Source organism: Fukomys damarensis, unplaced genomic scaffold (genome assembly GCF_012274545.1).
Source record: "Fukomys damarensis isolate Sample0158 unplaced genomic scaffold, DMR_v1.0_HiC HiC_scaffold_4, whole genome shotgun sequence".
NCBI classification, from domain to species: Eukaryota; Metazoa; Chordata; class Mammalia; order Rodentia; family Bathyergidae; genus Fukomys; species Fukomys damarensis.
In genome coordinates this window covers 30,302,352-30,314,579 of record NW_022900916.1, presented here as the reverse complement: position 1 = coordinate 30,314,579, position 12,228 = coordinate 30,302,352, and the positions used below count along the sequence as shown (strand labels likewise).

Genomic DNA, 12,228 nt, shown 5'->3' with positions numbered 1-12,228 from the left:
TTTCGAGGCCTTCTTATGCTATCTGGCAGCAGCTTTCATAACCCTATTGCTCTTGCATTTTGCATGCCTGAAGCACCAACATTCAGTGAATGACACCAAGGTCCACAGCCAGCTTAAGCAGCAGTAAGACCCCTTTGAACCACAGCTGCAGCAGCCTCTGAGAACCTAGATGGCGGAACATAGGGATACACTTTCCTAGGCAGTGCTGAATAAGCAGGGTGGCCCTGAATGAGCACAGACAGAAGCCATAGCTACTTGGCTGTGAAGGGTTAGAAAGGAGGATAGTAGAGAGGATGCATCCCAGTGACTTACGTCATCTCACATGATACATTTACAGTTTTGCATCCTTGAGCCTGCAATGGATAGTCATGCTGATTTAGGAGATGCCCTCAAAGCATCTTTCTTCAAGTCTCTGTATAATGAAATTAGCTTCTTCTCAATGCTAGTCTTTTCAGCATACGTGCTGTCCTCCGCTCCAACTTTGCAGGTGCCGTGCTTGTGTTGCTCAGCATTTTTAGACTAAACACTGCAACTCGCAACACAGATAAAGACCAAATGATTTCAGCTGAAAAAATTAACTGATTAATTACAGAGTGAAAATTTCTGAGGGGCTTCAGTCTTCTGATTGGATCCTAAGTGACAGAACCACCCATTCTTTGTCTCCTGCTCAGAGACACCCAAGCAAGAAGTGGACTGGCATGAGAAGCCAGGAAAGGCCTTGGAGCTACAGCAGCCAGTTTTTCTCAGCTCTGTTCTGTCCAAGGCCACAGTCACACTCACTGTGCTTCATTCTTCCCTCTTGGCAGGTCAGCTTGCTTTTCCTCTCCTGGCACTGGGCTGATTTGGTCAAACTGCAGTCTCCAGGTTTCCTTGTCCTTAGACTGTGAAATTAGAGAATAATAGCTTCTCCTTGTGCTACAGTATGATTGGCCCAGTTTGGATCAGGTGTTTTTCCTTGAGCCAATCAGATAAGGCTGAGAGTGCTGAGTCATATGATATAAACACAGTGAATCAGCCTTCTCTATGTGAACGGAAAGTCGGTTCTTAGAAAAGGAAAGGTGGGCCAGTCAGATTTCTTAAAATACATCTGCCACATGTGGCTACAAACCCATTGGCAATGCAAGAAAGATCTGGAGATCATTACAGTTGTCTTCTTTATCTTCTCTTTTGTATTTATGCTATCAGGGATCTGGAAGAAAAGAAGATAGAAGAGATAAAGCAAAGAGAATGAAGTAGCTATTAATTCCATTCCCTTCTTTCTTTTCCCCTACCCCTCCCATATGAGAAAAAGAAAAAAAATGGAAACAAAGTCTTTGTAGATAGGGAGGGGTGGAGGGGATGAAGGGAGGGCAGGAGAATGGGAAAAAAATAAGAACCAAGATGGATTACGTAAAGGTGAAAATTTCCAATGATGAATGTCATTATATTGTATATTTTAAATGTACCAATAAACTTAATTTAAAAAAGAATGAAGTAGCTAAAATGATAAGCTATAGAGCAGTACATATACAAGAATATTTGAACTCTGCAAAAATTTCGTGTACCTGATCCCCTTTGGGTAATAAAAATTTAACGTGAAGAAGACAATAACTAACCTTTTCAGTCATTTTCTTCTGATGCATCTTGAAGAGAGAACAAAATCTCTTCTCCACCCCTCCGTTCCTGTTCTTCCTGCAGATTTTTGGCAGGGAGCACAGACAGAAGCCATGGCTACTTCTCTATGCCAGGTTAGGAAGGAGGATACAGAGAGGATGGTAGTGGGCCTGAGCTGGTTCAGATTGCTAAGTCAAAGCATGATGGGAATCTGAGGGAACCTTGAGAATGGTATAAAAAAGAGGCCTCATGCAGAAAAAAAAAAAAAACTTTTGAAAAAGTTAATTTTCTATATGAAGATATAGTGGCAGTGATTGCAGTAAAGGCAGACTGAGTGAGTTTCAGCAACAAGCACTACAAGTAAAATGCTATGAAAAATCACAGATATCTTAAGCAAGTTGTTCATATGTGTTGGAAGTATGTGTGTAGAATTAAAATGGTTTTACATACCTATTTAACAATTCTACTCACAAAACTAATTGCTTTAAATAAAACACTCTGCCTTGATTAACGCCATTAGTGTGGCAGTTGAAGTATCAGTGAAACAGGAATCCGTGTGGTAAAGTGGGAGTCCATTCAAATGTACTTGGGGGAATTTAAAGACATTTACTTGGGGGTACTAATGACTTCAATTAAGATAGAACATGATACTTAAACCAAGCAAATGATCAGCCTCTGTACATAGAAGTGTGAAGAAGGCCTTAATTAATTTACTAATTGCACTTCCGATCTTAAGCAGTACCTTGGATTTGGATCTAGTAGTGGTTTTGTTGTTGCTTCCTCTCCCCAAGTGTAGTATCTTTCCTGGGGTAGAACAAGAGGGGTGGCTACGGTTGCGTACCCAGCCGTAGAGGCCAGAAGGTGCCCATCTGCTTTGAATGACTTCTTGGTCTAGAGTGTTACTCTAGCTTGGTGAGAAGTTTAAAATTCCCCAGAGCCATCCTAATAAAGTCCTCTGTGTTAAAACACAACCATATTCCTGGAAAGTACTATAAAGTACTATAATTAGCAAGTCTTTAGGCCCCCAACCCAGTGTATTATCTCACCCTTTCAGTGTCATACAAATGGTCTGTGTGAGGCTATCTCTATTCTCTGTCTCTCTAGTGCAAAGGAAAGCCTGGGGTCTGTCTGATGGGAGATGAGGTGAAAACGAAGACTTAGAGCACATCATGGTGATGCTACCGAGGCAAGGCATATCCATCTGGAAAGAAGAGGGGCTGATCAGTAGTAGTTTAGTTTCTGTGAGTTTTGCTTGCTTCAAATGACAGCCTGTGCAGACATAAAATAGATTTTTTTCACCATCATTGTGAATAAGCAACGAAATGTGGTAGTGTGAGAAGTAGTGACATTTCCTTCTGTAGAAAATCTGACACAGACTAGGTTGCCTGCCTCCTCTGCTTTCATCTGGAACAACCCCAGAAAAGGGGGTAGCCACTTTCATGCATGGCCACCAGGGGTCACCAGAATAATTTAAAGGGCTTCTGAGGTAGACACCGTTGTTTCTCGTTCACCAAGGAAGGGTTGGGGTTTGTTAGACCTGTATGCCCACCTCTTCTATTACTAGACGTACTTCTCACCTAAAGATTTAGGTTATTTTTTTGCCCCTTCTGCAATATTTATACTTTCCTTCTTTATTATTACTTCTTGCTACAGTATTTAGATCTATAAGTTGTTAATAGAGATTTGATTTTCTTTTTGTATAACTGTTTACCATTAGATTACTCATCTTAGCTCAAATATTCCCTCATCAGAGGCTCTCTTGGAGCATTCAACTACTGTCCCTCTCTTACTCTTTCGTGTCACCCATCCATCTATACATTTGGTTATTATCTGTCTTCCCACCCCATTGGAAAAAACAATCAGTGCTAACATTAAAAAAAAAAAAAAGCATGAGGCACTGTTTTGAGTGTTATGTGTGTATGCAGCTGTATAAATCTGCACAACAGCTGTATGTTAGAAATTATTATCTGTATTTTCAAGCCAAGGTCACTGAGACACAGAGAAGTTACAGAACTTCTCAAGGACACACAGCTGTAAAATAGAATAGTTGGAATTTCAATTCTGGCAGTCTGAATTCAAAATCCATGTTCTTAACTGTTAAATATTCTGCCTGACTGTGAGTAGGAGTTAGTCTGCATGCACAGCTCTAGACAACGCCCCATGAGGAGTTGGTGTTACATTAGATGAATGAGTGCACTGTGGTAAATTCAGTGTCACGCTGTTCAACTGAAGGATGGTGTGTACTGCTGGGAAGAGATGTCCACAGCAGGCTGTTGAGTAAACACAGAAAATGCAGAAGACTGATTAGATGTAGCCTGATCCTGTTTTTGAAAAAAAAATAGCATATTTAACAGGCATAAGATATATGAATGCATGTGTGTGGCAGTGTATATATATTTATGTAGCAGACACAAAATCTGATATGGTAAATAGCTCCATGATTATTCTAGAAAGGGAGATTTTTAATACCAGCATTGAAAAAAAAAGACATTAGCGAATAAATACGTTAATGCCGGTTGTGGTGGTGGATTCCTGTAATACCAGCACTCAGGAGGGTGAAGGAGGAGGATCACTGTGAGTTCAGGCCAGCCTGGACTACATAGTCAGTTCAAGGCCACCCTGAGCTACATATGAGACTCTGTCTCAAAAAATACACACAAACACACGCACTCACACACACACACACACACACACAAAAGAGTATATACTCTTTTCATCATATAAAAAGTCTTGAATTATTTTTAAAGCTTGAAAATATAAATGCACTAATTCTCTTGAATCATAGTTTTAATGTGATTAATATTTTTTAAATTCTGAATTTGGTGACACTGTAAATAAATTAAAGCATTTATTTCTTACTTCATTTTACCATAAATTTTGCAATGTGGCTTTGTTCTTGATGTTTTCATTTACTTTTCTCTTTTCCTAAGTGGGGAGGTAGGACATGGGAGAAGGTTTGCATCTCCACAATTCAGATCTGAATGTAATGTTGTAAGGATTATCCATAGTAATTTCATGTTGCTATTGTGGACATACAAGTTAATACTGTGTAGTTAATATTATGAATCTTGACATTACGATGTCATATTATATGCCTGACTGCTATGGTAGAATTAACTCTTGGGTATTTAGCATTAGTCACACAGGACTTTATTTTCTGGCAGCAGACTTTTACATTTCATTCTAGATAAGGATAATACTAGTTTGTGGACTGGTTGGCTCATCCATGTAGAAAGATGAATGCATTGGTTTTCCTTTAAAAACAGAATGCTTCAGAGGTTGTTGAGTCTCATTCACCTCCTTCAGCAAAGTATGAGAACCCAGGTCAGCTGAGGTTGGAGGTGGGTGTATGTGTGTATGTATCTGTGTGTCTGTGTGTATGTGTGTGTGTGTGTGTGTGTGTGTGTGTGTGTGTAGCTCTTATTAGTTAAGCATTCCAAGAATGCAGTGTCCTGTGCTTCATGGTTGCATAAGAAAGAAATTTGGCACCACGGTATTTGACTTGACTTTGTGGTGTGGCCTCTCATGGTCAGGCTTTTTTCCTGAGAGTCACTTTCATTGTGCCAGGTCACAAGAAGAGACATGGACGTGCATAGCGAGGGGAGGGGAGGATGGAGGGCAGGGAAGGATGAGCGCAGACCAGAAGCCTGAGGCATCTGTTAAGGCAAACTCCTTCCACCTCACAGACTGACACCCTTGCTTGCAGGTGAGAACTACCTGGCAGCTTTTGACAAAGACTAGGGGGTTCCTGACTCCTCCAGGCCAAGGGAATTACAATCTCTGGAGATTGAGCCTAGGCAGGAGGATTTCTTAAAAACCTCTCCAAGTTATTTTTACATGAGCCAAACTTGAGTGACCCTGGCTCCCTGGGAGTGCTCTGTGGCCTCAGAGAATTTACATGGACATTCGTGGGGAGTGAGGGGGGCTAAATGTTCTTGGGAATCAGTGAGCCAAGGTATCACATTCTCCGGGAGCCCAGAAAAGTGGGAGTGACTTCCTTTCAGATCTTATAATTTTTCTGTCTCTTAACTTGTTATAGAAAGTGGTCCAGTGAGTGGTATTAAACAGCAGGAGAGAGGATTTGAAAGGAGATAAATGCCATATATTCAAACAAACCACACACCATAGGCCCAGGCAGATTAAGGCAGAGCTGGTTATTTCTGTAGCACATTTCACATGCATTTTCTTAATCAAAGCATCCATGCAAGCCTGTGAGATAGGTGTTATGACCATTTGGCAGATGAGGAAACTGAAATCAAAGAAGCAGAGAGCCAGGATGTCTTAGCTACTGCATGGCCAGAGAGAGCCATCACCTGCCTGGCTCCCAAATCCAGGGCTCACTGTTTTCCTCAAAGCATTTAAAAGCTTTCTTGCATTTTAATGTTTCCTACTGACACTTAGCAAACAAGACCTTGGTTCTCTCAGTGTGACCATTTGAACGTATGAAGCAGGGAGACTAACTTGTGAAAACCAACCAAGGAAGCTGTGGGTCAAATAGCAAGAAAAAGTTACCAAACAACCCAGTTTTCTTCTCCCATTTATCCATAACTTCCTGATAGTTATCTAAAAGGATTTCTAATATTTGAAGAATGTACAGTCAGGTGCCACTTAATGATAAGATGTGTTCTGGGAAATTCACCATTAGCCAGTTTCATCGTGTGAACATCATAGAGTATATTTGCATAAACGGAGATGACTACAAATGTCACAAGGTGGTGTAATCTCATGATACTGCAGGTATATGTGTGGTCCATTGTTGACCAAAATATCATTATGTGGTTCTATATACTACTCTCTAGGCTTACAAAAAGTAATTTATTTAATCCTCCCAACAACTATATGATATATGTAAGTGCTGCTATTAATCTCCACTTCACAGATAGCAAAACTTGGGTCCAGAGAGCTTAGGCATCTTGTTGCAAGTCACTGAGAGCTTGTAGGTTTTAAAATCTAGATTTGAGTTCCAGTATTTTGGAGCAGAAGCTCACATACTTGGTTAATGTACTGTGCTCTTGTTGCTACTGCCCTGCTGATCAGAGGTCTCTATCTAATTATGACCCTCTACCCTTTCTTCCTCTTTCCTTAATTATAATAATCATTTATATTTACTATTATGGCTTGTACTGCATGTCCCCCCAAAGCCTCCTGTAATCATAGATAGGGTGGAGGTGGCTGGATCAAGGAAGTGTGATGCTGGGATTAAGGGTGTAGGTGGCACTGTTCAAGGGGTGGATAGCCGGGATGAAATACAAAGGCAGGCAGGCTTGCTGCTGCTGTCATTGTTTCCTGCCTTCTTGGCTGCCCTGCTTTGCCATGGACTGTCTTTCCTCCTTGATGTCCCTCTGCCATGCCACCTTTCCTGGGAGCCTGCTGACTATGGACTGAAACCTCTATGAACTCCTCTAACATGCAGTGTTGAGTATTTTGTCTCAGCAAAGAGAAAAGTAACTAAGACATTTACTGTGCTTTTATCATGCATTAGGCATTGTTCAAAGGCTTTGATTATGTCACTTAATTTCTTCATGCTTAGAGTGGACCAAGAGGTGAACTCTCAGGTGAAAGCTGTTCTCCAGGTCATGGCCATCCTCACCAGCACTCTCAGCAAAGGAACCCTTTCAGAACTTCTAAGGGAGCCTATGCCAGATTTTTGGTGCTGGAGAAGTCCCTCTGTGCTTTCTGTCATCCGTCGGGTCTTTCCTCAGATTCTTGGCAATGACCTCCCAATCACTTCCTGCTGCGTTAGCCTTGCCCATCACCACAACCTCTTCACTTAGGCCAGGGAGATGGAGCCCATCCACTTGGACTTCAGTCCAAGTGTCATGTGTCTGTACACTTGGGCCAAGTAGGATGGGAGAAGATCATTTCATTCTGGCTACAGTAATAAGGAGTTGTTTACTGCTCCTGAAGGACTGAACATCCAGAGAGCAAGGACATCAGTGAAGGTCACCATTAGATCCTGCTCTGAGTCCTGTAGAGACCAAGAGTGTCTTTCAGTGACTCTAGAGGACTCACACTTGGCCAAGCCCCACTGCTCTCCCCACCCACTTCCTTCCTATTGGAGGTTTTTGGTTTTGGGTTTTTTTTTGTTTTTGTTTTTGTTTTTTTTTGGGTTTTTTTTTGCCATTTCCTCCATCAACAGATTTTCCCCCTGGCTCTCCACATGGGGCTGGATCCTTCTCTACCTTCAGATCTCAGTTCAGCCCTCAAGACCCCATTGAGATCTCTGCTATACCCCATGTCTAAAGTGAGCTCTGCTCCTTTCCAGCCTTCAGTGGCCCTCTGCACATCACCCTTGTTTCCTTTTCTTAATCTTATTCTCCTTAATCTTATTTTTTTTATTACTTACTGTCTGCATCCCCCCCCACTGAAACTGTAAGCTATGAAAGAAAGAATGAGGGGCTTTCTTTTTCATTCACTGCTCAACTAGGTACCTCACTCCTAGCAGGGTACCTAGCCTCTAGCAGTGTTCAATAAATGTGTGCTGACTGGAAGAATGAACAAACCCTCTGTCATTGGAAGTGAAGGTATTGACACCGTTGCCAAGAGCTAATTTGTGCATTCAAATTCTGCCAGTGGCCTTTCCTAATTTATGTCTCTCTCATCCCCTAATAAATCCCTAGCTTATTTAGGATTTTGTTACTCTTATTTGCATCAGGTGAGACACCCTGGTGTCCTGTCTTCACTTCAGTCTCCCCAGTGTTGAGGGAAGTTGCTCTGTTCCCTGTAAACACCTTTTTGGAGAATAAAATCAGAAAGCCCATTTGAGTTCTCAGTGAAAGGGTGGCGAAAACTGTCATTGAGGAGAATCAATTCTTTGTTATAACTTAGTTTGAAATCTAGAGGTGACATGGAGGAACCTCTCATCCCTAGGCAATGTAGTAGGTGTCTAGCAGCACACACAAGCAAAGCTTCTGCATTCAAGAGGTTTTCTGTCTACTGCCAAGAAAAGACTGACCTGAATGACAAGAGCACAGCAGCATGCAAAGCAAGTACGAATTCCCAACAAGAGATGACCAGTACTGTGTTTGTAGTGGAGAGCACTCCCTGGGGTCTAGGAGGACTTTGTGGGATATAACCAAAGTGTGGAAAGCAGAGAGGCTTTGGGGAAGTGTACTTGGATGTGTTCTGTGGCTTGGTAAGTGTTCTGTGGCTTAAGGAGTTTTCTCTGTGGTTACTGGATTTTCTGTTTCTCTAGATACAGCCGGAGGATGCTCCAGTTGTCCTCTGGCTTCAGGGTGGACCAGGAGGCTCATCCATGTTTGGACTCTTTGTAGAACACGGGCCTTATGTCGTCACATGTAACATGACTGGTAAGTGTTGCTTGGACTGTATTTCCTATGCAGAATCCTTCATGTGCACATTATATCTGCTCCAAAACTAATTTAGAGTAAACACCAACTCTCTGGGAATGATTTAACAGTTCCAGATTGTAATAACACAACTTTCTGCCAGTGCCTGTCCAAGAAAGAGGAGCCCCACCCGGTGAGTGTCCTGACTGGCCTACTTTCTCCCTTGAAATGTGGGTGAAAGGTTCTAAGCCATTTTCTTAAAGTCTGCTGCTGACTCAGGCATTCTCGGCTTACAAAAACAGTTGGTATTTATTACTATTTGGGAGAGCCCTCTTGCATAGGCCTAATGGGGAAATTGTATCCCTAATTATTCACACCAACAGAACCCTTTATGGTTCAGCAGCTTGAATCATCTGATATTTTGGAAGTGAGATGGGTGGGGGCTGGGATTTGGAAGTAATAGAGAGAATGCCACATCTGGCTGGAACCCAAGTTAGACTCCATTTTATTGTCTAATTTGTAGGAAATTGTTTGCTTTCCCTGGGTCAGAATTCGGGGTGTGTACTTGTTTGTGATGCATTACAAAAGCTTGTGTACATGTTTTCTTAAAATGTTGCTCCCTTCAGCTCTGGGTGGGCAGAATGGAATTTAACAGGATTTGGATGTTCAGGATGATAGTAGGACTGGGCAGATGGACATATAGCATAGATGGTTTGTCCATGTTTCTTCATGAACTAGTTGCATTGGCTTTTGTTTCCAAGCTTAATTTGAAATGTAGAAGCCCTTATGGGTTAGGGAGTAGCAAAGGAGAAGAACGGAGAGGAGAAGGTCAGGGTACTGGAGCCTGGTCCCCACTGCAACAGCGTGACACACTGTCGTAAGGGGTACCCAACCAACATTAACGAGGGCAGGTGATTGTGCTGGTCTCCTGATCAGAGTGAGCTTGTTTTGGTAATAACTCAGTCTCAACCCCCTTCTTTTAATAGTTCGTGCCAGAGATTTCCCTTGGTCTACCACACTGTCCATGCTTTACATCGATAATCCGGTGAGTGGGATGTGGCCCTTTGAAATGTGTCTCTGTCCATGTGAAGTGTCTCAGTGCTGGCTTTTTCTGTCTTTTTTCTTTTCATTAATTTTAGTTATGTGCTGCATAATAGCATTTCAGTCAGTAGCAGACCACATGTACTATGGTGGTCCTATAAGATTGTAATGGAGCTGAAAAATTCTTCTTGTCTGTGATTTATACTATAACTTTGCAATGTTTACTTACACAAATACTTATTGCATTATAATGGCTTATGGAATTCAGTCCAGTAACATGCTGTATAGGTTTGTAGCCTTGGAGGAAGGAGTTGTATGTGTGTGTGTGTGCGTGCGTGTGTGTGTGTGTGTGTGTGTGTGTGTGTGTGTGTATATCATATAGGGGGTATAAATACCATATAACCTAAAAATGTAGGAGACCATTCTTTCTAGGTCTGAACTCTATGAGTGCCCCACAAGTTCACATAAGCACACATTGCACAGAATATATTCCCACTGTTGAACAATTCATAGCATTTTTTTTAAAAAGTAAAGATTTTCTTCTTAAAACAGAATTTAGAGGTAAGTATGATGAGTAGGACTGTAAGTCTAGCACTCTGGGAGGCTGAGCAGTAGAATTACAAGTTTGAACCCAGCTTACTAGACATTTTAGCACCTTAGCAAGACTCTGTCTCAGAAAAAAGAAAAGTAAAGAAAATAAACAAAACCATATTGGGAGTTACTTTTTATGCTAGCATGTTTCATCATATATGAGTTTGAAGTTTTCTTTCTCCTTTCTTTTGTTTTCATTTTTTACCCTCTGAAATTCCCTGTTCATTGAATCATACCAGCCAGGGTAAGGAATTAGAATCTATTCACTGATGTTTAGGGTTCCCATTATCACAGGTTATTGTTTAAAATGGGAATTCCTAATCTATCATACAGGGCTGTAGATATAAGAAGTCAAAATTGGTCTCCTTTCTTATCAAGGCAAGCAGAGTCTCATTTTAGAACAAAAAGATGATGTTCTCCTTGGGAGATTTTTCCAATACTCCTTAAAGTATGGTACAAATAGGAGAGTTGGTGCAGTCAGCTGCACATGTGGAGTATCTTTAACCTTAATTAAACCTCTAACTTCTCTCACTTCATAGACCGTTTAAAGAGAAAACAAGTAAATAGGGAAAAAAGAGTAATCTCTTCTTGCTTTGTCAGCCATCCTTTTTCCTAATCTATAATTGTATATTTAAGTAAAATGTGAATTAAATGTTATATTCTCTGGGTATTTGGGGGAAAGTATTCATATTTGGTGGGGGAGTGTGTTCCTTATGCAAGTTTTTAACACAAAATCCCTTTTAGCTTCTTTGATTTATAGCTCAGTTATATGACAGGAGGATCACAAATTCAAGCCAACATGGGCAGTTTACTGACTTTGCAAGACCCTTTCTCAAAATATAAAAGCAATCTGGAGATGCGGCTCAGTATGAAAGCACTGGGTTCAATTCCTAGTACTGTAATAGCAATCAGTCAAGTAATCTGAAGTCAGAGGCTTGGCCTTTTGGAATAAGATCACCTTTCAGCGTGGATGTTACTTGGAGGCCCCAAAGCACACATGTCTCTGTGTTTATATCTGCTTCTTTATTTCCCCTTCAGGTGGGCACAGGCTTCAGTTTTACTGATGACACCAAGGGATATGCGGTCAACGAGGATGATGTGGCAAGAGATCTGTACAGGTAAATTGTCCTGGCTTTCTCCTGGTCTCTAAAAGCAAATATTTTTCTATCTCGATAAGAAAATTCTTCCAGTGCTAAAATTAGTATTCTTTGGCCCTTGTTGTCTAATTTCTGAAAAACCCACATATACGTATACACACAAACACATGTACACGTACCAAACACAGAGTATACTTTTCACTTTGTTACTTTATCATTGATAATCATGAAAGTAGCCAGCAGAGAAAGTAGCAAGAGGTAATACCTTAAGGTATACTGTAATTTTGTGAAGATAAATTTTAAAATAAAATGGAGCAAATCAAAGATTATTTTTTAAACCTTTCAGCCAGATGTGTTAGAAACTTGTTTTCCAAAATTTTGTCTAACTTTTCATGTGTCAGAAGATATTTTTCTAGATATTTGTTTGTCTTCATTCCCAGGATTTCCCCTTTTGTGGATGAAAGTTTTTACTCTCTTGCTTCTCTTATTTACTTCTCCAGGCTGAAAACTTGGCTGTGCTAGCTAGTCTCTTCCTTTCCCTTTTTTTGTTACAAAATTTTCATTTTGTTTTTTTTTTAAAAACAAAAAATGTAAGGTTATAAGCCTGATTAAACTAT

At 40.9% G+C, this 12,228-nt stretch overlaps 1 protein-coding gene across 2 annotated transcripts in view; it reads left to right on the top strand.

The window, feature by feature from the left end:
• Positions 1-12,228, top strand: part of Cpvl (carboxypeptidase vitellogenic like) — a 102,419-nt gene that overhangs the window by 18,659 nt on the left and 71,532 nt on the right. For both annotated transcript variants that reach the window (XM_010628288.3, XM_010628290.3), the window contains exons 4-6: positions 8,789-8,903; positions 9,869-9,927; positions 11,553-11,632. In XM_010628288.3, coding sequence (XP_010626590.1) covers positions 8,789-8,903; positions 9,869-9,927; positions 11,553-11,632 — 254 coding nt within the window. The remainder of the gene's footprint in view (positions 1-8,788; positions 8,904-9,868; positions 9,928-11,552; positions 11,633-12,228) is intronic.